At 38.5% G+C, this 26,707-nt stretch overlaps 1 protein-coding gene across 5 annotated transcripts; it reads right to left on the bottom strand.

The window, feature by feature from the left end:
• Window positions 1–265: 265 nt before the first annotated feature.
• Window positions 266–5,641, bottom strand: LOC148032627 (uncharacterized). 5 transcript variants are annotated; one of them, XM_087683246.1, is made up of 7 exons: window positions 2,827–2,859; window positions 2,613–2,701; window positions 2,322–2,395; window positions 2,110–2,160; window positions 1,862–1,938; window positions 1,557–1,726; window positions 266–1,481 (listed from the first exon to the last, which is right to left on the bottom strand). In XM_087683246.1, the coding sequence occupies exons 1-7, from the start codon at window positions 2,849–2,851 to the stop codon at window positions 720–722; spliced, it is 1,248 nt and encodes a 415-aa protein (XP_087539372.1). In that variant the 5' UTR covers window positions 2,852–2,859; the 3' UTR covers window positions 266–719. The 5 variants fall into 5 exon arrangements, 3 of the variants coding, with proteins under 3 accessions (XP_087539372.1, XP_087539371.1, XP_087539373.1); XM_087683245.1 differs by having other exon boundaries at window positions 266–1,726; XM_087683247.1 differs by lacking the exon at window positions 2,827–2,859 and having other exon boundaries at window positions 266–1,726; window positions 2,599–2,812.
• Window positions 5,642–26,707: the final 21,066 nt, after the last annotated feature.

Raw genomic sequence — 26,707 nt, 5'->3', positions numbered from 1 at the left:
ATATATCTCACACTCTCTCTCAAATTGAGGGGCCTTACTGATCTATTGGCCGCATGACCCTATGTTTATTTCCTTCTTGAATGTGGTAGGCCTTACGTTTAAATAACCTTATTAGTATAAACCTTGTTATGCTGTGCTGATATATACGATGCGCTATGAAGGCTGGTGGCGACATGCAGGCACGGTTGGTTTCACCTCACTGGAATGGTACCCCGCGTCACTGCAGCTGCAATATAGCTTTTGTATTTTCTCGATCCCTTTCATTAGTCTGAAATCATTCAACTGCTTTCTGAAGAATTTGGTAACTGTGAAGTAATTGGCATGATATAGAAGCATTAATAATACAACAAAGAAAAGGGTTGGCCATAATTGCTGCACTCCCCCGAGTGCTACATGCAGATAGAAGAAGTCTAGACTCTAACTGCCGCATGTTAATCAGTCTAACTGGACATATGCATTCTATCAGAGCTTTGGATAATGGCATCTGTAAGAGCTTCTTCTGTGTATCGCATTTTGATCAGCAGTACTGTGAGTAGAGTTTATGGCACCTACCTGACGCCAACTGTCTCATTGGCAGCAATATGTAGTAAAAGAAGTCATATGAGCTGTTGTTCTCAGTACTTCACATTAGTGGCGTATCATCACCACCTCTATCCGTATCCAGTACCCTTTTTGATCCTGCCTGCAAGCTAAAGCTGATGATCAGTAAACAACTTTCATCAAGCTTGGGTGTTCCAGGCAGCAAACAGTGGAGAAGAGGTTGATGGATTATTGGTATGACTGTTTGTGGAATTCTGTACCAAGGCCGAAAGTGCTGGGTGATCCATCCAATGTATATACTGGGGCTGGATAACTTCGAAATCGGGCTTGGAAACCCCGTCATCATGGCATGCTGCTGCCTGCTGCTGCAGCATTAGCGGGTAAGTATTTCCCAATGTACAGGTTTCCATTTCAAAGTCTTGCACCTTTTCATTGTACGAGGGCTTCACACTGTCGTTATGTTCACCATGGCCTGATTCAACCTGAGAGCATTCGTCCACATTTGGTGCAGAAGGTTCCATGTATCTACTTAATTGCAGTGAAAATCTGTTATCATTGTCACTGTTACTGCAAAATGTAGACTTGGTTTCGCTGTTTACAACAAGTGACCTATTGAAGGGTAAACCTATCATGTTTTGCATATGCTGCTGTCTGTTGGAGCCATTGTAAGATGGGATCATAATCTGAGTAAAGTTTTGCTCCACTTTTTCATGCTGATTATGTAATGATTGATATCTGTCAGGCCAGCATCTGTTTGTCTCATCATGATTAACCCGGCTATCATCTGAGCAAATTTGATGCTGTTTATCCGGAGCAATAAATAGGCCAGGATTGGGAAGATTATTGCTTGTATAGCCTTGATTAAGCTTCATTTGGTTAATGTTTGGAGCTACCTGTGTGCCATCAAGGCAGCTCTTATGACAACCATCGGTGTTGTCAAGCTGTAAGAAAGAATGGGAATTGTGGGCATGGGTGTACTGAGTACTCATACAATCGAGGTCTGCTGCATCGCTTACCTTGATGCGTTTGACAAGGTCTACTGTTATAACGTGCAAATTGCCATTACTTGTGCTGGAGCAGATCTTGGCTATGTCATAACGGCTCATATCAAAGTTTGTCACTGCATTCACACCACGGAATTTTATAGCAGCAATGTCGTAAGCTTCGGCTGCTTCCTCCTGTGTGCCTTTGGAAAAACAAGTATACTCATTATAATTCTGTGTGATAATCCTTGCTAGTTGCTACGATAATATCTATTAAGATAAGATTGCCATACACACTATTGAATACAATCTTGGAGCAGAGCTGCAAGCAATCTTACTGAATGTTCCAAGATAAAGGTCCTTGTTGCCTGCAACCCTTCCAATGCGAGCTTGCCAGCGACCATGCTGATGATGCCTAAATGGAAGTATAAAGGCATTATTGATAAATGTTAAGTGAGTGAGATTTGTGAACTATGATTGATCATATGAAGGTATATTGAACGGACGAAAATACAATCCGGATTTATTTGTAACCATATAAGGTGTACGTCTTTTGTTCCTTCTATACATTGGAGGTTCTGATCACCTTGTCACTCCTCGATACTTGGAAGCACCTCTTGAGAAACCACTGCTATTCCTGAAGTGCAAAAGGAAACGCTATCTTAAAATATTCTCATACAGTTGATTGCTAAAGTTGAACCTCACACATTATGCATGAAATTATTGAGTTGCACTTTTTTTGTGAAGCTTTTAACTTAGTTTACCAAAGCACAAATCAAGAGCAGAAGTAACATCCACCTCCTGAGAGATGCCACAAATTCTTGGCGTGTCATATGCTTCATGTCCTCCAACTCCCTTTCGTAGTTACTTAGCTGCATTAGGTCACAACCCAAGTTTACAATTCCAGTATGTTCCTAGCTATTCGTGCAAGTGTTAGTGAAAGTAAATTCAAGTCTAAGGTAGTTCAAGCTTGATGAATGATAATAGGCTTTGGTGACCCTCGTGTGAAATAATTTCTGATCCCAATACATCAATGACACTCTAATATATGCTGGAGCAAAGGATGAGTAAGTACTAAGAGAAACTAACTGGAAAGTTGATGGTTGTGGTTGGTCCCCAGTACTTCAAAGCTGCGAGGTCATAGGCACGAGCTGCCTTATCTTCCTTGTCATAACCTCCTGTGCAAACAATTTGTTGAACTAAATATATTGTTTTGAGCTCAATCTATTGGCTCATGCGCATGTGCAATAGTCATCAAGTTAATATTCTGAGAAAACTCTCTGGCAAACGTTGTTTCTCTTACCCAAGTAGACTGTCGAATGCGCCATTGATTGTGTGATCCACATGAGACCAACCACAGAAACAAATCACCATCTTAGTCAAATGATTAGTCTGCAATGTTTTGGGAACATCAACACAAATCCTCAAACCAAAACCTGTTAAAGGTGCTGATTATACCTTGCCTCCCTTTCCGAGTTTGTCCTTCCCTTTTGCAACTGTTATCCCAAAGATGCGCTTCAAATCGTCCTGTCCAACGGTGCCTGTATAAGAGAGAAGGATCGTCATGTTTCAGGAATTCCATTAGTGGTGCATAATCTAAAGATTAATCGCTAAACTATTTCCACCATAGCTGTTTAAATAATGATTTATGATCATGCAAAGGTGGTGTTATCACATTTACTACGACTTTTAATTAGTTACAATCATGCAAAGAAAAGATGGTTCAGATAGCTACTGTATGTTTCGAGTTTGAACTACTTAGTGGTGCCATTAATATATTAAGTGGAATGGAAGCTGGTGGTCTAAGATGGATAATCGTGGGTGTTATTGGTCCTGATTTATGTGATCATTGATGGAAACAGAAAATTGGCATACTTTGTGACTCCACGATAAATTGAAGTGCGCTGCCCAAATGTGTCGATTGTTTTCTTGTTGTTTATCTCATCAGCAGTAACCAACGCTCTATTATGAACGGTGTTTGGGCTAGAGGTAGCTGATGGCCGCTTAAACTGGTTTGACTGGCCAGCTTTATCCATCCCAGCAATGTGAGCTGATCCAATAACATTACTTGCAACTGGTGCAGACAAATCGATCAGATCATTATTTGGCATCATTCCCAAAGACAGATTAGACGTCCGGCATAATTGTGGTGCTGCAGTGATATAATGATGTGTAGTGGAACTGCATTGATCAGGATTATTGTCAAAATTAGTATGTGTCGCTCCGAAACATTGTAGGGGCTTGGAGTAATTAGGACCATAACCTTTCACTGCTGCTTGGTTAATCCCAAGGCTGGACTGATCACTCCTTGGGCTTGTCTTATTGTCCTCAGGAGGTTTGCACTCACCGTCTTTCATTGACATATCTTTTGTTCCAGTCATCATGGTCATTGACGCAGCATGGTTTCTACCATGGGACTCAGGGGTTATATCTTGCAGCTGGGACATGTAGGGTTTGCTTGAAGACAGCAGTGTTTTGAAAGATGTGTTAGCCTTTGAATCAGCACCCTCATCACAGAAAATACGCTGCTGCATGACAGTAGAGGTGTTTATGAACTGTTCTTCTTTCTTGTTTGTATATGATGTTGGGGCGGCTGAGACTGCAGTACCCAGGAAGTCCTCAAACTTTACATCAGGAGCATTTACAATACTATTGCTTTGCTCACATGGTCCAGGAATGCTTGCAATCTCAGAATTGAACAACCTCTGTGATTGGATCCTTTTGTTGATCTCATGGACACTAGTACTCCATCCTGGGGCACATAAGACAAAAGATAGGTGGGTGAGCAAACATCACCGCATTTTGAGCAGCATTTCAAAACCTCACTCACGGAGCTACTAATAATAGCAAAAGTCCTCAAAGCATGCATTTCTAGTATCTACTGCCTGAAGGGAGTGACAGAGGTGAAGCACAGCATTGATTAGCAGCCATGCTGCACCAGGGTCCACCTACATGTGGGGCGGCCACATATAGCAATGCCCGGAGTGCTGGTCTGCAGGTGGATACCTTGGGCAGATTAAAGGCCTCATATTGATGAGGATTTATAAAGGCTAAATATAATTGAGGCGCCTCGCAACAGATAACCCAATTGCAATAACATGCCCAAACCTTAATCTGACATGCTAAGTAAGGATTGCAACTGCTTGCAACAGTTTTTATCATTAACCTGCATCATCGTGAGCTGGATTGGATGCTGTGGAGGTGGAAGTGGATAGCTGATGATGAGTTGCGAGTAGGAAATTCGGAGATCCGTTACGGCTACTACCCACACCCTGTTGGAAGTTGGGTATTACTACAGGATTAGCATGAGCACTGTTCACAGCTTGCTTCATCTCTGGAGAAGCCACTAGTTGCTTGTTAGCGTCATCACCGTATCCCCAATAGGCCACGTTCTGCATGCCCATGGTGGTGTTATTTTGAGGCGTGAGAGACACACCCAGCCAGTTGTTAATGGAGCTGCCCATTACGTTAGCCATGAAGGGGTATATGGCAAGAGTACTGCAGTAGAGAGAGAGCAGCGTCTAGGGGCAAAATATAGTGTTTGTGATGGGCATTCAAATTTGACCAAAAGGTTTGAAATTATGGTATCTTCGAGTACAGCACTGAAAAGTTCATGCCCGTGTTGAGACAGTTCGGTGAGTTCTCCTGCTCTGAGCTGAATGTCAAGTAAAGGTATTAGGAGAGGCAGGACGGTGCCTCATGGAAAAGCATCAAAAGACTTCTTCTAAAAAATGGGCTGTGACGGAGAGAGAGAGAGAGAGAGAATGTCAGGGTGTCACTGTATGTGTTCTTGAGGCAATACATTCATTCAAAGGACAGCAATTTTCCTCGAACAGAGAACGGAGGGAATCTTCAGTGTGGTGAAACAGCTCCAAACTGACAGGTTATATTTTTGCAGGGAGAACGTCGATGGCTTGAAATGTGTTGGGAATCTGGGATTGTATGAAACGTGGGGGAGACAATGGGGGTTTGTTTAGGCTAATTTGATTTTTGAAATTTGATAGCCAACCTAACCTAGCGACAGCGTCCGAGGCTCCGAGTGATCCCTAGCTCTCTTGTCTCATTCAGTGTGAGCAGACGCACAGAGAATGAGAGAGAGCGTGCGTGCGTGGGTGAGTACGTGAAGAGCTTTACCCGGAAAAAGCAACACAGAAAACCATTGAAAACGAGGATATGTATCGATAGAGAGAGAGAGAGAGAAAGAGAGAGAGAGAGAGAGAGTAGAATAGGTATTAGGTAAGTAATGCAGTAATAAGGAAGGAGTGGTGTAACAGTAGTAGGGAGGCTAGCTGCCATCATCCATGTGAAGGAAGCAAATCCATTGAAACGCGGCCTCAAAAAGCCAAGATCTCGCTCGTGATTCTATATTATATACACATCTTTTCAGACATTCATATAATATAATGGGATGGGATGTAGCTTGAGCTTGCCGAAATCGGTCAAAAAGCCATGAAAACACAGAGAGAGACACACACGCACTCGATCCTCAAGTCAATGGGGAGGGTGGAATTTGAAGACCACATTTTTGTGAGGACGGGAACTTTTTGCCAGGGAAATTAGCTTTAGCAGGGCGATGATGGGTGGGTGGATTCAAATTCATGGCTCATGGGCCATACATGAGAGTGAGAGAGAGAGTCTTGTCTGAGAGAGAGAGAGAGTCTTGTCTGAGAGAGAGAGTCTGAGAGAGAGAGAGAGAGAGAGAGAGTCTATGTGTGTCACATCGGATCCTCATCGAACCCACAAAGAACACCTCTTGCAAATCCTTTTGTAAGCCTGCAATTTCATATCCAGAACATGGTTCCGTGCAGCTCCTAGTGTACGATCTGCGAATGGCTCTCTCCCTCTCTCTCGTTCTGTCTGTGTCTCCCACCCCGACAAGCCTTCATGCCTCCCGTTTGTATTTTTCCGCCTTTGAGATCAAACCAGAGAGACACTTGCCTTTCCTTGAGAAATTATATCTTCGTATCGATCCTTTCTCATGGGATCCTTTGGATTCAATATCCCCGTTTGTTGTTATTTTAAGCATCCTTAAATCCCTAGGAACATTGGCACCCGTACTTTAATTACATTTTAGTACATCAATTTACATTGAAGTACCTTCGAGCATTTGTTACGTTTCCTTACGTTCCATCGAACTAGACAAAAAAGGAAATACCACCCCAAATCATGCTTCTCTGGCCCTTTAGGATCATAAATTGAATCTTGCTTGCGGTATTTCCAAGCTTTAGTTATAGCATTTCATAATACACAAATTCTATTTTCTTGGTGGATAAACTAGGGTGCAAGGGCCAATCGATGGTCACCAACATGAATCTCCCAAAGAGCTGTGGAAGAAGGAAGCACGGTAGCTCAATCTTATTAGGAAACCATTTTTCATTATTTCAACATGGTAGAACAATCATACCATGCAAGATAACTAAATTTTCAATATTGTACTTGCCCCCCCCCCCCCCCCCAAAAAAAAACGACTCAAGAACAGTTCTTACTTGCAACTCAACAAAATAGAGTGTATATTTGAAAAAATATGACAATGAATGCCATCTTGTTTATCTAGTCGTGTTAAGAACTGTAAAGAAGCTAATTCCCGCAACAAACTATAAAACTGAAAATACAAGAAAATAGACTAAATTGCCAAGAAACCATAGCCAAGGTGGCTAGGCTAAAATCATGTTGCCATTAATGGTTGAGAATCAGTTGATGAGAGGTTGCAACATGGTATGCACCCCAATGCCATGGTGGCCAAAAGTATGCACCCTCTTAGATGGTGGGAGGTTGAGACCTCAAACATGAAATGTTAGAATAATAAGCAAAAAGATACCTAGCAAATTACATTTTAGCATTTTATATCTTACCCTAGACCTAAGGCTAAATATTTGCTAAGATATTATTTTACTTCTTTACAAACCATCCCCTCCTAAAGAAGCTTGTCCTCAACGCTACAGAATTTAGAGAATGTACAATGAATATGTTGAGGATAGCTTATAGCATGTAAACCCATGGTAAAGGAGAAATCCATAAAAATTCTTCATGCCACAAAGAAGAGTCCTTCAAAGTATGGAAATAACTAAGAGAGGTCGATTGATTGTTGTAGACTATAAAGCATGGTAGCCAACAAAAGTTACCCATAACTTGTGATAGAGGAGTCCAAATGGCACAAATCAAGTCTTCTTGGATAGAAAAAAGACCATAATGAACCTATCCACCACATAAGATTCAATCATGTTGGCGAAAAGGACCATGTAATTGATGATAGATAATTCACACAGCAAGCTATCCATTGTTCTGTAATTGCGATAATTCCACTATCTTGAAGGAATCATGAAGCCTTAGAGAGGATGATTGAATATGTTGAGGAATCAATATTGCAATTGTTACTTACAACCCACCAACAATGAAAATCACAAAAGTCCAATATGCCTCCAGGGTCAAATGGACAGCCAACAAAATACTCATCAAAACCATATGTTTCTAATGCATGAAAATATATCCCATCGTTGCCTCTCGAGTCTAATGAAAACAACTCATGATCCTCTAGATCAAATGGAAAGATAAGATCATCATTTGAAAACATGTCATTTGAGTCCATAGATTGGTATATAGCTTCATTAAACTCCTTTGCATGTCCCTTTTTAATTTCTACATTAACTTGGTCTTTAGCATGATGTAGGTTAGAAGGTTGATAGGCCTCATGATCAACTTCAAAGGATTTGTAAGACTCTCCTTCAAAGGATTTGTAAGACTCTCTATCTTGGACTTTATGGTCCACATTATCTTTAGTCTCTTCAGCTTTCTCTTCATTATCTGGAAACCCTATAACTAGCATCACTTTAGCATTTCTTTTCCTACATACATCTTTATTACCAAGATATTGGTTCAACACATCTATAACATAAACATTGTGCATGACGTAGTCCTCTAATATCATCACTTGTTAAGATTTTTCCCCAAATAACACAATGTTGGCCACTATGATTGTCATACTTCTCATAATAGAATGGTTTTTCATAGTCATGACCATGTTCATTTCTACTAGCATAATGCTAATGTCCATGAAATGATTGATCATCACCATAATATTGACTATGGGATGGCAAATCATCATAAAAATACTAATCAACATGTTGCCACTAGCATAATGCTACTCATATCCATGACCATGATCATATACATGTTGCTGCCCAATCATGTATGGCTGTCCATTTGTATGCATATCAAAAGAGTTGGAACCATTGCCAAGTCCTTGTGGCTGTCTCACATAATTCTCATACACATGGAAGAGTGTCCAAAATGGCTGTAAGGGTGTCCTTGTTTTTTAGGATGATCATAAGCATAATGATTTACAAGTTGTTTTTGCCCATGGTATTCATGATAAGCATGTGGCCGAGACATAAATGATTGCTGCTCATAGGAGAGTGATTGTCTATACTCACTACTATACAAATTTAGCAATGATTCTAGTAAATCTTGTTAAACTGATATATCAACTATAGAAATCAATGTAACCAATATAGGCTTGTCTTGTACATGCTCTAAACCCTTCTGCAAAACAACATTACCATAAAGATTTATGAGAGCTGTTAAAATGCATGGTTGTACCAATCGACTCATATGAGATGTCAAGTGTTGGGCAAGTGCGTTCTATTCGAACTGCATCAACCACTTCAACTTTGCCATCATGGTTTCATCGAATTTCATAGTACATGTGCCAATACATCAATCATGTCAACCATATGAGCAACTGACTTGTTGAATTCCATTTCTCGTATGATGCTCATAATATTTCCATGTGGCACATGGTTAGGATCAAAACCATGTAAGTAATGCTCTTGCTGAGGCGCATTTGTTGCATCATAGTCCACTACTATTAAAAGTTTTGTTGTACCTGTCATTTCTTGGAATGCTACCCAAAAGCAACTGCTATAACTATTGCTGCTACTTTTACTAGTGTTGCTATTGAAATAAATTGGAAGATTCACTCCTTTATATAGCTGCATTTGCAATCATTTTGAAGCTCAATCAATTCCACTAGAACTGCCTTAGGAAGCTTTACGACTCTCAAATCTCCATCAGAGGTGACTCCATTGGGGCAGAAGGCCTATAATTGGCTCTCCAAGAATTACTCCTAGTGCCCCTAGAACCATAATGTTCCAAATATCACCTTGTTCATGAATAGCTAGCTTCTCATTGTAAGTCTGATTAAATCCTAATCATCGTATCCACCTTTTCTATCACCTTGTTCATGAAAAGTTGGCTTCTCATTGTAAGTTTGATTAAATCATGGTCATATATGCTTCTTTTGGATTGTGATATTTCAACATCAAAGCCATAAGACTACAACCCTTGTTGACTTGCTGCATACAATGGCACTAATGCAGAAGTTGTGTCATAACCTAAGGGAGCTTCTTCTTCTCAAATTTGAATCTCAAGTCATCATATGATCCCAAAGTGACACATGTTGCAATGGAATGAGCTCGACTTTGCAACACCTCTTCCCCCAAACCATCAACAATTGCAAAAGTAATAGCTAAGGAGCTTGCTTGAATAGTCTTTGCAGCAATTGTTGCAGATTCTCCAAAACTCTTCCATTTTGCCCAAGATAAAGATACTAATTTGTCAAAATCGACTAAACCAACACCTATCGTTTGCAGCACAAAGCAACAGATGCTCTAATCTTCTTTTACTAAGAAGGCAGCTCCACTTTAAACTGCATCCGTTGAATTTTCTTCCTATCATAAATCTCCTCATCCTTCTATAGTGAGCCTTCACAAAAAACCCCAAAACACAACCAAAGGCTTCTTTCTACTATAGGAACACCTTCAAATGTCCAAGTAAAAGGTCATTGTTAAGCCATCACCTTGCTGCAAGACAAAGCATTCTAGCTACTAGAATCCTCAGAGTAGAGCTTCCACTGATTATAACTTTTTCACAATAGCTTTGCCAAATTTGTTAACTTGCAAACTACTCCAAAGCCAAAATGAGACCCTTGCTCATGAGATCAAATGTCATTTTCTAGCTATACTTCATTCAGCGCCCTCGCAGGCGGCTAATCCACCATCACCATTCACTTCAAAGATAAAGTGGCTTGATCTACCATTATCATTCTCCTAGAAGAAAGAAGATGGAGGGGCAAGGGCAAGGAGAGGACGGGAGAGGCAAAGCTTACCATAAGAGAAAGGTAAGTGCATCAGAAACGCATATTCTTCTACTACTTTGGTAACTTCTTGTTCTTCACAAGTCTTCTTCTCATGCCACTTATATATGAGGTAAGGGTTTGAAAGAAAATGATGTTGATGGGTAGGGAGAACCCAAGGAACTAATGAAGGAGATGCCGATGATGGCGGTGATGATAAGGATGACAATGACTATGGTGTTTTGGAGCTATAATGGATAGTTGTGGTACTCAGTCATGGTATATGGTAGCATCATCAATGTCATTGTACCCTCCTCTTGGCCTTCCCTTCTATGCTTATCACATAGACTTGCAATAGAAGAGATAAAGTATGGAATGAGCTTCGTTCACAAATCATGGATCAAAGGACTCTATTCTTCAGCCTATAATCTACATTTTGGACAACACATTTTGAGTTGATCATTTTGACCATGTTTTTGCATCAAGCCCTCCAAGAATGGTTATGACCATACTCCATGTGTCAAGTAGAATGAGACTTTGGCAAGAATTCAAGTCATTGATGTAAAAGAGAAGGCATGTAAGAAAATCCACCATTGAAGCTCAAAGAAAAGCTTCAGAGAGATGAGGAAGAAGAAGATGAACCCTACTTTCAAAAAGTAGAGGTTGCTTTAGTCCCCTCTAGTCTCCTACAACCCTCATTTTGTCAAATGTCCTTCAAAATAAGCCAAAATCTGATGATAGCCTGCTAAAATAGCTTCCCAACCCACAAATTTTTCTTTTAGACCTTCAAGTTCCTCAAATTTAGTCCTAACTTGCTCTGCATAGAACCTTAACTAGTCACAATTTTAACTGTGTCAAGTCCTGTGACTAATTCTTGTCCTCTAGTTACCCTATGCCCAGTCTTGTAATAACTAGATCCACCATGAAAATGACCTTCCCATTGGATCAAAGATAATTCCCACAACAAACTATAAAACTGGAAATACAACAAAATATACTTAATTGCCAACAAACCATGGCCAAGGTGGCTAGGCTAAAATAATGTTGCCATTAATGGTTGAGAATCAGTTTATGAGAGGCAGCAACATGGTATGCACCCCAATGCCATGGTGGCCAAGAGTATGCACCCTCTTAGATGGTGGGAGGTTGAGACCTTAAATGTGAAATGTTAGAATAGGCAAAAAAAAGATACGTAGCAAACTATATCTTAGCCTTTTATATCTAACCTTAGATATAAGGCTGAATATTGGCTAAGGTATTATTTTGCTATATTACAAGAATGCATGAATCAATGCAATGATGAAGGTGGTCAATGCATGGTTTGATGACAATTGCAATGGATGGTTAGTACAAAAAGTTGTCAAAGCTAGCTTGAACTATCACATTTACATTGTATGCAAGTGTGATACAATTACTCATCCTAGGGAGGCACCTACATGTCAACCACCCAATTGAGAGCAAATGCATCGAGAGCCATTAGCCTGTTGGTTTGGGCTTAGGTGCATACATACGCTCATCAATGCTGACTCCAATTTAGGTTGGTGACAAACTACTTCCAGCTAAATCAACAAATATTAATTTAACTAGTTTGCTTGGCTCAAACTATTAGTTAGGCCAACTATCATGCTTCAGACAATTGTTGTTGTTTAATTAAACATTGTCAAATAGTATGATTTTCACAATTGAAGAGAATGTTTTGCTTTATTAACGTTTGCAAGTGATGTGTTCTAATCTCAATCATGGAATGCATCAAAGCTTTGGATCTAGCTCTTCTCAATACTTGTTAGACTTAAGATGTACCAATTGATGGAATCGTCCCTAAGGTTCAACACTTTAGAATGTGGGACAATGCAAGACCAAAACATGTCCAATTGTTTCATTAAGCAATTAAGATAAATCATATGAAGGATTGGCATCCATCTATTAGAAATCCCAAATGTTAGGAATGACGGTATGCTATGACCATCTTCACACAAAAACACATTTTCCAAAATCGATACAAGCATAATAAACAAAAAAATGTAGGTTTTTGTAAGGCTCTAAATTATGCCTCACAAAATAAAATGACATTTACATTATCAATGTTAAAACTTTTCATTTGGACGGTCTTTGAATTTCACTTAACACTAAACCTTGTTTCTCTATCAACATTGGTGATGATTGGCATGCACCTTTAGGATTGTGCTACCACATGGTGTGCATAGTAAGAATCGAAGACAATCACGATCAAATAAGAGCAATATAAGAATAAGATAATGGATAGAAAGTAAATAGCAATATCTAAGAAAAACATTTGGATTTGCCTACTAGTTTGTAGCTCAAGTGTTTGATCATGTGGGTGTGTACATGGATGTGTGAGTTCAAACCTTGGGTATGTACACAGGTGTTGAGCTCAAACCTTGGGTACATATATGAGGCATATTTCAAATTTCAAGGCTTCTTCAAAAGAAAAACAAATGGATTTTTAACACAACTATAGGGGTATCCTTCATGTTTCCACTAGCTCTTATAAAACTCTTAGTTCAATTTATACTTTTTTAGAAGAATATAGTCAATAACATGCATTAAGCTTACTTCTTTTATATACGAGCTTATTAGCCTCCCTTGAATCTAATTTGATATAGATATTTATAAATATACTTACTAAATGTCAAGAAGATGTGAATGACGATCGAGCTAATGTGCTTTGTTTTTCACAAGCAAGGTAGAGTTTGGGCTTTTAAATGCACTCAATAATTTTATTAAGAGAAATTACAATGCTTGCTTGTTCCACCCCCCCCCCCCCCCGCCCCCCTTCCCCCATACAGGAGCATATGTTTTATGATTGGGCATTTGAAAGAGGTGCATGTATAGAACCTATTTCTTTCCTTTTTCACTCTTATCTTATAGTGCCAAAGGTTTACATTTTTATTTCTCCTCCATGGATACAAGCTCATCAAAATTAGGTGTGAACTTGTGGCACATAAACAATCTTGTTAATAATTTGGTGGAAAGAGTGAATTTAATTTGAAAGAAAGCCTTTTTATTGAGATATTTTGTGAGTGCACCCCCTATGGGACATTTCTAAGAGGTATTACAAAACCTTCTCACAACATCCAAGAAAGAATTTATCATCTATGATCCACAATTACAAAACCCTTCCTAAACCATTAAATTTCTTAAAGTAGGATCTTTTGTAGGAATTTTTGAATTCTTGGTTTACTTTCTTGTTCATTGCTATACTTTCCACTCTTCATCACTTGGACTAGGTTTTGGGCTATGTGGTCTATCTACATTGGATCTCCATTGCATGAAGCATTTTGAGTTTTTGGGAAGTTGGTTTTCCTTCTTTGGTATAGTGCAAGTGCTTTCTTTTTCTATTATTGCCTCTTTTAAGTCTCATTTAAACTTAACTCTTCCTCAAAAATCAATTATGAATCTTTCTTTATTGCTTTTGACATTCACCTACTTACGTATTCAAACAATTGTAAATTAAATCAACATTCCATTAAAAAAAGGAAGTGTGTGTCAATAAGTGTATGTGCTTTAGATCCATGCCATCATCCAAAATCCCATACAATGACCTTTGACAAATACATATAGCAACTCATTCTTAGTATAATTGCAATCATTAGTGCATTCCATGGTTCATTGTAGCATGTTAATGGCTTGTTTTTAGAGGCTACAATGCAATTTAGTATCCTTAATATTTGTTGCCCTTTAGTTTTAGTACTTGCATAAAAGCTAATCTAGATAAATTCAACATGCCGAATCAGTAAACTTATATGCAAATAAGTCTAAATCTATTTATAAACTATCATTGGTTAGAAGTCATCATCTGTCTATAGCTACTTATGTTTGCACATTTGAACATATGTATTCCCATTAACATCTTAGAACATATACATGCTCATAGTTTAAAATAGTTACAAACTTATGGCCATCATTTGTCACCACATCAGTTGAATATGAACCTCATCCCAATGCATTTTTATAATCAAGAGATGTGTGCCAAACTTTTTGAATCTAGTTACCACTTTCCAATCTTGCAACAAAGGGCACTCAAGGGCCCCATTTGATGTGTAGCGTGCATGGAATGTCTTTTTCTGATAGTGATCTGAATGCTATCAAGGTCATATGGCTCAACTACTATTGTTTTGAAAAGGTAAATGACAAAATCATTTACTTAAAACCCATTTTGTTTGCTCATCGTTTTCAAAGAGAATGACATTTGAAAGCTATCAACATTAGGCAATGTTTTTATTCATAAGTAGTTTTGACATTTTTATTTGGTTAGAGGTAGTTAAACCTAGTAAGAAATTGTCATGTTCCAACTAGAAGGGCTAGCAATGCTTGGAAAATGCTCATGATTTGATACAATGTTAAGGGAAAATTTTTGAGGAATGGAAACTTTCACCAATAAAAGCATGATTATATAATATAAGTTTGATCTAGTTTGATTCCTTTAGTAGAATGAAGGCACATTTTTTTGTCAATCAACTAAAGCTTAACTAAGGCACACCTTTCCTAAACAAAGGTTATGCATGACAAATGGAGAAAAACGTTGGCAAGCTAGTATGAGTTGGTGCTAAGGAGTGGGCAATGTGACCGAACCATCTACTGGAGCTTCTTGTAAATACTATAGCAAGTAAATAAGAGCTATAAGAGGAAAAGAATGTGATTGGTAAGGCTTGTTTAGATTAAATTTGAAGGGGGAAATGGAGCTTAGATAGGACAATAAGATTTTGTCAGATGCATTTTGCATAGGGAGAACAAAGCATTATTTGAAATAGTAACATCTATGAACTAGCCCTAAAAGAAGCAATAAAAAGGAAAGGCTCGATATGTGGAATACTCTTAATAGATTATGTAAGCTTGCCAACTCAAAAGCTATTGTGTAGATACTATTTTCAACTTTGACAAATAAGACTATATTATTAGAAGTAATAGATACAATGTTGGTGGTCGGTCCCATAATGCTCCACATGGGAGCTAGCTCTGATTGCTTGTTTTGTAGTGAAGAAACTTAAAAGCTCTTTAGTGAGCTAAGCTCTGCAAATTGCTTGTTTTGTAGTGAAGAAACTTAAAAACTCTTTAGTGAGCTAAGCTCGGCTGCTCTGTACACAAATAGGTTTTGTAATACTATCACTATGAGAGAGTGGCACATACACCATTGAGGCAGGCCGGTTCAAAAGAGATGCTAACTTGGTCTACTACTTTAAAATAAATGTCTAATATATAGTTTTACATGTAGAATATTTTTTGGAAAAAAGCTTGAAAATATACCCATAGGTTGCAAGATCTTTTGTCCCGGATACAACCAAAGAAAACTTTGGAAGTGGGTTATGAAAGATAACAATAGTTGAGAAATCCCATATATATATATATATATTTATATTTATATGTGGTGATGTGATAGCATGGGAGAAATCGTCGGGCTGCCGCGTATAGCGTCGTGATGTGAGAAACCAGGAACCGGGAGCGGGAATCGGGATTGAAAGGAAAGAAAGGTTGGGGGGGTGAGGTAAGAAGAAGAGGTAGCCTGAATGGGATTTACAAAAACCACTCTCGAGTCTCACGAGTCACCACCACCAAGTGGAGCCTGCGGAGGCTTTCCATTCCTCCTCGGGACGTGAAAACAACTGTTTTCCTTTTCCGTTGAATTTATCGCAATTAAATCACTCGACTTCGATCGCTACTAAAACTGCCCGCCTTCTTCCTCCCGAGTCCCCCTCCCCAAAAAGAACACACACACACACACACACACACACACACACAAAACAATGTTATTATTTATCATCTGTTTTCTTGCTGTCTCCCACGCCGTCTTCTCACGCTGATTCAGACGCGCCAGCATTTCGTGTGAATGTGCTTCGTGAATTGTCTCGGTGCACACGCTCACCTTCACATACATGACTCCGCATACCTTACGACTCCCAACTTCGTATTGTATCGCCATTATATATCCATCCCATGTCCACACCCCTTCCTCGCATGTAATTAGTCTCTTTCATACACAACTCATTACTATTACGGGTGACTATTAAGCTTTGGTCTATTTGAAAAGTTAGACACATACACTAGTGCTCCAGATAATTGTTCCTTCTTCTCTAAATGTTCCCCCCCTCCAATCTAAATGTCCCCATCCCTTAGTAAAAGGCATGCGTGGCAAGCATCTTTAGCTTTTTGAACACGTGTTTCAAAATATACATCTTAGAACATATCCTCAGCCTCACAAATTTCGAAGAGGACTATGCATACCCTATCCCATACATCTTTTGAACCACACTTGTAAAACATGTGAGAAACTTGTTCGAGATGTAGCCTGCATCCAATACAATTACCAACAAGAAATCCCATGCTAGAGCTAGCAAAGCTTTGGTAGGGAGGTTGACACTTATTATCACTTCCATAAAGGCTACTTGAGTTTGGATGGCAAAGGATACTTCCAAATTCCTTTGATCTTATTTTTCCACCTTTGGGCAGCCTTATATTTTATTGCTAAAACCATTCAACCAGTGTGAGAAGGAGCCTCTATTTCAAACCTTAGTGATCGAGGGTACATACCTAGGTATATGCATGATAAGATGGCACATTAGCTACCAAGTTCTTGGGTGGGAGGTAGCAATACTTGCTAGCTAATATTCTAAGTGGCAGGGCATAAATATTTCACATGTAAAAACCTGATATGCAACTTTTATTTTGAGATTATTTTGTTGTTTCATTATTACATGTCATCAAGGAATAGATGCCTCTTCCATTGAGTTTTGCATCGTCCGATTACTAGCATGTTTGTCCCATTATCATGGAGCCTAGAAAAAGGAAAACACATATAAGCAATACAATGCCATCGAGGATACAGTAGAGAAAATGATATAGATATACAAGGAAGCAAGCTTTAGCCTCAAAGAAGGGCAGATGCAAGTTGATCTGTAGGCAAAAAACCTTGAAAAGCTATAGGGTTCCATAAGCTCATCGCCTTTAGAAGATTTGATTCCTTCCCTATCGGACCCATAACCTTAGGTGACGAGCATACTAGCTTTCATAAAGAAGATGTCTAGGTGATAGCCTCCACACGTAGCTTTCGAGAGAAATATTGTTTTTTACATGACAAACGAGCATAACCATGAGATCTACAACTACAACAAGTCTAGCAAAGATCCCAAGATGTTTATAACTTATGATAATGAGGATGATTGGATGACAGTCATTGTTGAGGTACCTAATGTGCATTTTTGAGCACATTAATGTATTCGTAAAAAAATTCATTTATGTGTGCGGACTGCTTGGAATCTACATATCTCAATTAAACATGCATATAACTAGATGTATTATCTTGGCACAATTAAATTCACATAGAAAATAGTTTTTATACGCATGGATAAACATATATGCAAATTTGTGCAAAGTTACATAGGCCTATAAATGCTTACTGAGATTATATAGAGAACGTGAAAAAGAGCAGTGTAGCCCCACCATTAGCGTATTTATATGCATGTTTTTAAATCCATTTATTTAAGTGTTTATCGGTGTATGTATTAACTAATTTAAGAGAGCATCTAAAAACAAGTTTAAATCTGTATTATAAATAAGTTTACATAAATATATTTATAGATATAAGCTATTTAAGTTCAATGTATTCAATAATGGAAATATAACAATATAGTTTGAAGGGAGTGAGCTCAAAGTGAAAGCCCGCGAGCAAAAGCAAGAGCTATAATTGAAGAAACAAGAGCAAGAGAGAGACAAACACAAGGTGTGGGAAATCCAACAGTCACACTATGTGACCGGCCTTCCCTTATTTAGGTGTCACTGAAAGAGTAAAAAATGAAGTGATAGTGATGGGTGCCTATCACTTGAAGTATACATGTGTGTGGGTATTGTCAACATATTAATACATGGATGGCTAGGCACAAGCACCTTTATCCCCAACAACCTTCCACTTGGGCAAATGTGCCCCTAGTGAGGAGAGAATGAGAAAAAAGTGACGAAGTACAAATGTACATAAATACAACAAGATGAGAAAAGACATCATCTCATCCAACACCCATCAACTTCTTAAGAAAGGCAGCACGGTCCGCTAAGAAACTTTTGGTGAGCGAATCTATAAGAGTTTGGTCAGTTGAGATCTTGACAAGCTCAATGGACTTTTCCTCAACAACCTCTCAAATAAAGTGGTAACGTACCTCAATATGCTTTATCTTTTCATGGAAGACCGGATTCTTAGCTAACTAGATAGCACTCATAGCATTTGAATGCAATGTAGGGACCACATCAGTAATACCAAGGTCTACCACTAGATGGGACCTAACTAAAAAGCCTCATTGCAAGCCTCAGTGGTGGCTGCAACATACTCTACCTCAGTAGTAGAGAGGGTCGTGCATTTCTACACATGGGACGTCCAAGAAACAACACCCCCAACAAAGATGAACACATAGCAAAAGGTGAACTTTCTACTATTCACATGTCCTACATAATTAGAGTCAGTGTACTCCCCACGACTCATGTATCCTAGCCACCATAACATATGCACAGAGCTAGTATGCTCTTCAAGTGTCCCACGATACCCTTCATGTATCCCAATGCTATTTGCTAGGTGTAGCCATATAACGAGCCACGACTCCCACTGCAAAATGTGATGTCAGGATGAGTGGCCATCATGCCATACATCAAACTACCCACTATGGATGCATAATGGATCTTGGCTATCTCGACCTTCTGCTTATCAGATTGTGGACAATCAGCTTGATTAACCTTCACATGAAAAGGAGGAGGATAGCCAATAGGCTTATCAGATTGTGGACAATCAGCTTGACTAACCTTCACATCAGAAGGAAGAGGACATCCAATAGGCTTACCAACCTACATATGAAACTACTCAAGGGCTTTCTAGATATACTCCTTCTTTGATAGATAAAGGAGTCCCTTACAACAATCGCGTGTTATATGCATCCCAAGAATATGCGAGTCCTATCCCATGTCCTTTATCTTAAAGCTCTTCTTGAGCTTTGATTTCAAGGCATCCAGATCATCATGAGTGCTCCTAGTAATAAGCATATCACTCACATAGAGTACCAAACTCATAAGGCTATCATCACAAGCCTTCTTCATGTATAAACATAGGTCCATAGCACTACGGCTATATCCCTGTGGATGCATAAAAGCATCAAATGTGTGGTACCATTTCCTAGATGCTTGCTTAAAGCCATAAAGACTCTTTCTCAACTTGCACACTAGATGTTCCATGCCTTTTTTCTCAAAGCCCTTGGGCTACTACTATATATAAATCTCACTTACATGGCAATGCCCACTTACATGGCAAGGATACTTTTCATCTTGTATACCCACTTACATGGCAATGCCTTCTTGTAACTAGGCAAAGAAACCAAATCCCACGTATGGTTTATCTGTAAGGAGTCAAACTCGGACTGCATATCCCTATTCAATGAGTGATTATCATCTCTCTACATAGCCTCATCACATAAGAGAGAGACTCACATGCATATGCCACTATAATATAATCCATGGAGGCATAAAGCACTCAGGCTAATGTTTAGCTCTAGTAGAGCATCTGAACTTGCATAACACATGGATTTGAGGCCATGGAAGCATCCATTGTTTAGGCTATCTAGCTAGTTGTACATGTGCTAGTGCAACAAGACCTATTAATCAAGTACATGGAAATAGTTTCTATCTCAGCCCAAAAGTGCTATGGTAAGCCTACCTGGCTAGACTCTCTCCTGAATCATCATCTTCATGCATTCAACAATACCATTCTAGGGAGGGATGTAAGGGACGGTTAATTGATACTTAATACCCCACTTGTCACAAAATTGTTCAAAAGCTTTCGAGATATACTCACCCCCATTTTCTAACCTTAGGCATTTTAGTCTATACCCAAATTGGCTCTCAACAAGAGCAAGCTAACATTGAAAGATATATAGGATATCTAATTTTTGCTTGATAGGGTAAGCCTAGACCTTATGTGAATAATCATCAATGAAGGTGACAAAGTATTTTTCACCACCTAGTGACTAACAAGGCATGGGACTACATACATCTGAATGAACAAGAGCCAAGGCTCACCTATGCACTTCATGCCAAACTTCTTATATAGATCACAAGAATCAAAACACTTATAGTCTAGAGACAGAAGATACTACAAATTGATAAGCATTTTCATTCCTTTCAAGGACATGTGCCTGAGGTGATGATGCCAAAGAGATATGTGTGGGACTATAGCCACAACCAGAACATGGTTAACCGACCTAGATACAATCAAGGGATAGAGGATACTAGACTTAGCACCATGTGCAATAACAAGATTCCCATGGGTAATCTTGCACGAGGAATCACCAAAAGAGACAACATAACCTGCATCATCCAAGGTGCCAGTAGTAGAGATACGGCTCATTGTGAGATCTGGTACATGACGTACATCATGAAGATTGAACATGCTACATGGACATCATCAATACCAACTATCTCCAATGCTAGGTCATTGCCCAAACATAAAGATCCAGCCATATTGTGATAGGTGTAAAACCATTCTCTATGAGGGGTCACATGAAAGGAAGCCCTTGAATATATCAACCAACATTGAGTGTATCCTAACAAAGCATTAGTCAACTATGAAGCATCCAAGCAATAGACTACCAATATGAGATCATCAGACACATTAGGCTGTTACATCACATTAATCTCCTCAATATTGATGCTAAACTTGCTAGGCACAATACAATGATCATCATTCTTGTCCTACACTTTTCCGTTTCCCTTTTCCTTGTGCTTGTCTTCACACATTTTATGGCACTATGGCCGAATATGACCTTATTTTCTATAGTAATGACAAGTAAGACCGGACTTTTGACCATGGACTTACTACAAGACTATCCATGCATCCTAGACTAAGACCTTTGAGAGTCTCTACCATAGCCATTCCCATATTGTCAATCTCTCATAGTCAATGCATGTGACATATGTGAAGAAATATCTGCATTCTTTCTATTCATCTCTTCTGTCAAGAGGGCACTCTCAACATCGTGCAATTTCAACACATCCTTAGCACATATATTCGTACATAAAGTATCCCATGACTTAGGTAGAGTACTGAGCATAAATAAAGGACGCAAAATATTCATGAACATAATCTCGTGTGAAGCTAAATGACTAAGGATGAAGTGAAACTCATTTAAGTGTGCACACATAGAAGTCCCCTCCTTCATGTGAAGGTCCATCAAGTGTTTCAGCTAATACATTTGAGATGCAGGGCTTTGTTTGCCATAAAGATTCTTAATTTATGTCCAAAGCTCATATTTTCAATCATAACATTGTATGAACCTACTTAGAGAGTAATAAAATGATTGTGGACTTGCATAGCTCATCCAATTCATCCCAATCTTTAGTCGCAATGTTTTTGGGTTTAGCACCTCCATTTTTGAGTGGTCTAACCTACAATTTTTGCACTAAAACCTGCCATATCTGGTCCCATCCAGTTTCTCAATATTGAAGATAGCACTATTGTGAGAACCACTAGCCATAATGAGACCAAGAAAGTGCCTAGAAGGGCAAAACAGGATGATGTAATTTGCTACAAATCAACCCCAAAACCATTGGTAAATCAAATGGGAGAGAAGAGATAATGCCAAAGTAATGAGCTATCCACAAATTATAGCAAAAGACTGTCAAGACAAGGTAACTACTCTCATAAATAGTGTAGTAAACGACAAATACAACATGCTAAAAATAGATTACATTAGTAAGAATTCAAAGCTAAGTATGACTATCATTGATAAAATGCAAACTGCAACTGCCAGGGTAGAACTGCAACTAGCAATGAGTGAATATGGAACCAGCACCAATAACTATCAAAGATCAATGTCTCAGACTGAGATACATCCCAAAGGCATAATCATCATGCATATATTAGGTTTCATATATAATGGAAGAGACCTACCAAAGGCACAAATGACTGAGCAATAACAATAGAAGCTCAATACATAGCCATGTAAGATGAATACACCACTGACAAGAATGTGACAGAGATAGGTGCTAGCCCAAAACAAAAGTCAAATCACGCCACTAGGCATCAACTACATACATATAGCATGAAGAGAGCATGTACATGTCACACACTGTCCCGTTGTCTCACCATAATAAGCTCAAGCTCAACTGCATAAACCGAATGCTCTATAGTACATCCAAGTGTCAAATGTGGCTTAATACATAAAGCCGAATAGCTCCCATTAAAATAGAAGTTAAATGCTAAATGAGCAAGAGAAGCTCAAAACATCATGGGGAAGGCATCCATACATCCAATATCCATATAGCATACATCCGAAAGTATCTGACCTAGGTAGTCTGTAGCAAGTAGTAACACTTAATAACACATCCAAGTAGCATACATAACATTGAATGACAGCCAATGTCAATGTAGTCTAGCTTAAAAATTAGCTCAATAATATATTATGAGTGCAACCAAGCATGTAGCATCCATCATAAATATCGATACATCCAATGGATAACCCCAGTAACATCAAGTAGCAATAAGCATCAGCTTTAATAGCCAAATGCTTGCTTCCCTGAAATATTCTAGCAATGAAAATCTTTGATAAATTGAGCTAAATGCAAGCTCAAACTAGGCTAGTAGCATTACAAGACATTACCATAATATCCCAACATTAGTGTGATTGCATAGGGACATGTATGAGCTCCAAAAAGTGTGAAAGAGATCTTGTTACAGACCTATAATAGCAGATCTGTTGTTAATAACAACAAATAGAGAGGAACTCAAATCCAATGCCAAATTCCAAGCATTAGTGCCAAGGGTTGTCAATGCTCATTAGGAGCCTTCAAATGAGTATCTAGGAGCCGAGAAGGAGGTCAAGTGGGCCAAGAAGAAGAGCAAGGACAGTAGGTGCAAACACACTACCTACAACCCCTCTCACTATTGCTTATGCTAGTGATGGTGGGGCTTTAGAGGCACTCTAAGGTGCTCAGATAGGCCATATAAAGCCCTAGAATAGGTCTCAAGGGACCTTGATAAGTGCTAGACCAAAGAGAGATCAACTCGTACCTTGAAAATTGAAGCTATGACTACCAATGATTGCAAACTATTGTAGGTATTTGAATGCAAGCTGTGACAATATCAAGTGGAGCTCCTCAATGCTGGTGTAATGGCTCTAATATCGATTAAAGGGAGTGATCTCAAAGTGGAAGCACATGAGCGAAACCAAGAGCTATGGTGGAGAGAGAGAGAGAGAGAGAGAGAGAGAGAGAGAGAGAGAGAGAGAGAGAGAGAGAGAGAGAGAGAGAGAGAGAGAGAGAGAGAGAGAGAGAGAGAGAGAGAGAGAAGATGTGGCACCTCAAATAGTGACACTATGTGATCGGCCTTCCCTTATTCAAATGTCATTAAAAGAATAAAGAATGAAATGACAATTATGAGCACCCACCACCTACAGTGTACAAGTGTGCGGGTATTGTCAATACAGTAATACACAGGTGGCTAGGCATAGGCACATTTACCCCCAACATTGTTGTGGTACTAGATCCTAGACTTCCAAGGACAATTGTGATAAGGAACTCAATGGACTCTCTATACTCTATACACTTATATCTATCCATCAAATCTTTAGAGAAGAGGATTTAATGTTTAGGATTTAGGGTTTAGGGTTTAGTGTTTAGGATTTAGGATTTAATACTTAGGATTTAGAATTTAAGGTTTAGGATTTAGTGTTTAGGGTTTATGATTTAGTGTTGGGAGTTTGGTGTTTATGGCTTAGGGTTTAGAGTTTAAGAGGGCAACCTATTGAAAACATAGTTAGAATCTTTGATGCATTTCATGGCTCTATTAGCAAGCATTTGTACAATGAGACCTCAAACAGGTCACTGGTTGTGAAAGGTGTTTTTTTAAATGATAAATTTTACAATGCACCATCAAGCATGACAGGATATGGATCTCTCAAGCCTCTTTCAGTTCCAACTCTAGATAGTAGAGAGTGGCCAATTTCAAACCCGGAATCATGTGAATCTTTTAGATTAAATATTTATACATATATTCAAATATATTTGTGACCTAATGTAGTGAGTTGACAAATGAAGATCACAGTCTTCATGCCATGATTTGTTTTTGTGGACTTCTTTTATGATGAGGAAGTTCAAAAAAACATTTATCAATGTTCATATGCAAATCGAAGAAATGCATGGACTTTGTAGGTCAAAGTTGGGATACAAAAGAAATATGTGGGATTATATCTAAAGTGCAATGAAAATTGATTGTCTGTAAATATATAATTGCATCACAAAATTTTATTTTGACTTTCTATTACATGAAATGGCATTATGTGGATGGAAAGATTGTAGCAATTGATCAAGAATTATAGAATGGCATTGATAAGCCTATTATGATATTAGAGATTTTGTTAGAGGATGAACTTATAACGATGCTAAGTGTAAGGGCAAACCTCTCCTTACGTCATGTGTGAATGGATCTAGAAAATGAGGATATATGTATCCCTACTACTTATTTGTTCAAGCGCAATAGTTACGAGGTAAATATGATATGTAATCAAAAATGTATGGATAATGCTAATCATGGTGAACCTTATGTGCAAGTGTCCCAAACAAAAGAGAGAAATACTTGATATGGAGACATTATCACAAAACAAATTTTCCTCTTGCCACAACCTATCTTATAGGAATATGAAATAGTTGTAACAAGGACAAAATGAATTTAAAAATAATGTAAATTCTATTATTAGTGATGGCATCTGATTACAAGGCTTTGTTTTATATACAACAAGATAACTTTTGATGTCCATACAAATTCATGGCATATTTATAATCTTTACATTCTTTCTACATTTGAACTATCAAAATTGTTGTTGGTACCACTATCTTGTCATTCAACTCCACATCATCCAAATATATGATATTTGGATGGGATTCATTTTTTTTTACTTCTCTAAAAGGTGGGCAAGTTAGCAAAGGTATCTACGTAGGTGGCATAAAGATATTCCTATAAGATGTGGATGTTAACGACCATCATGTGTTGGTTGGAGGAGTTCTTCAAATTGTCAATGGCATAGAAGCTTCTAGTTGTAAGGTAAGTTGTTGTTGGAGTGATGGTAGGTATCTTGGTTGCTAAAATTGGTGGGATTCTTTTGGGATTCTCTTGGTGGGTTCCAATGTGAGTCCTAGGGCAAAAGAATGGAAGAACTTTAAAGAGAAGCTAATGGCACTTGGAGTCCTTAGTACTTGCAAATAAAAAAAACATTTTGTGCAGTCTCTCCCTAGGGGATAGTGCTAGTATTCTTTTTGTGCACAATACATATTGTGTTGGTTTGGGAGGAAAAAGCAAACCTGAAGTAATGTTCTACACTTGAGGATCCAAACCATGCATAGGTTATGGTGTAATTATTACATGAGTGCACATGATACTTATGTATTATTGTATTACTTAGTTAGAAGATAATGTTTTGGTTCCTCATAGTTGTGTTGTTGTGAACAAGAGATGGAAAAAGTGTTGTGGCTAGCTAAAATTGTACTTGAAGAAATTTTTGAGGACGTCATTATTAGTTGGATAAGATGCATTGTAGTTGAATGCCGTAAGGGTCTTCAATAGTTGAAGCTACTTCCAATGAGGTTGAATAGAATAGTCTCTTCTCCTGGCACTTTTCCACCTTGATTTGTTGATGGCATTGATATTGTATAAGAAAGGAAATGTGCAAGTGACTCGAGGTGACATGTCATGCTTCATAGGTATGTCCTATAATGTCCTTAATGTGCCCTAAGTGTGTGTGGGGGAATGAACAAAAGGGCTAAGGAGTTAGGGACATAGCCGATCAACTAAGGTCATGAGGCATACCTAATTTGAGGACCCTTAGGTGCAGTGCGGTGCTAGTGCATGCATTTGTTTATTTTGATTTTTTTTCCTTTTTTTTTGGAAATAATACAACAATGTTGTTCAATGAGGCTTTCAACCTTGCAAAGAAATAGAAAAAATTTTAAGACTTGGTAGACTGAAAATGATCACTTTTGAGAAGGTAGATTTGATCAAACTTCAAGCGTCAACTCA

The sequence above is a fragment of the Lygodium microphyllum genome, chromosome 8 (assembly GCF_053477565.2).
Source record: "Lygodium microphyllum isolate KBCC chromosome 8, Lygodium_microphyllum_v1.1.10, whole genome shotgun sequence".
In the NCBI taxonomy this organism is placed as follows: Eukaryota; Viridiplantae; Streptophyta; class Polypodiopsida; order Schizaeales; family Lygodiaceae; genus Lygodium; species Lygodium microphyllum.
Note: the sequence above shows the minus strand (reverse complement) of the source record. Positions and strands in the feature narration are given on the sequence as shown.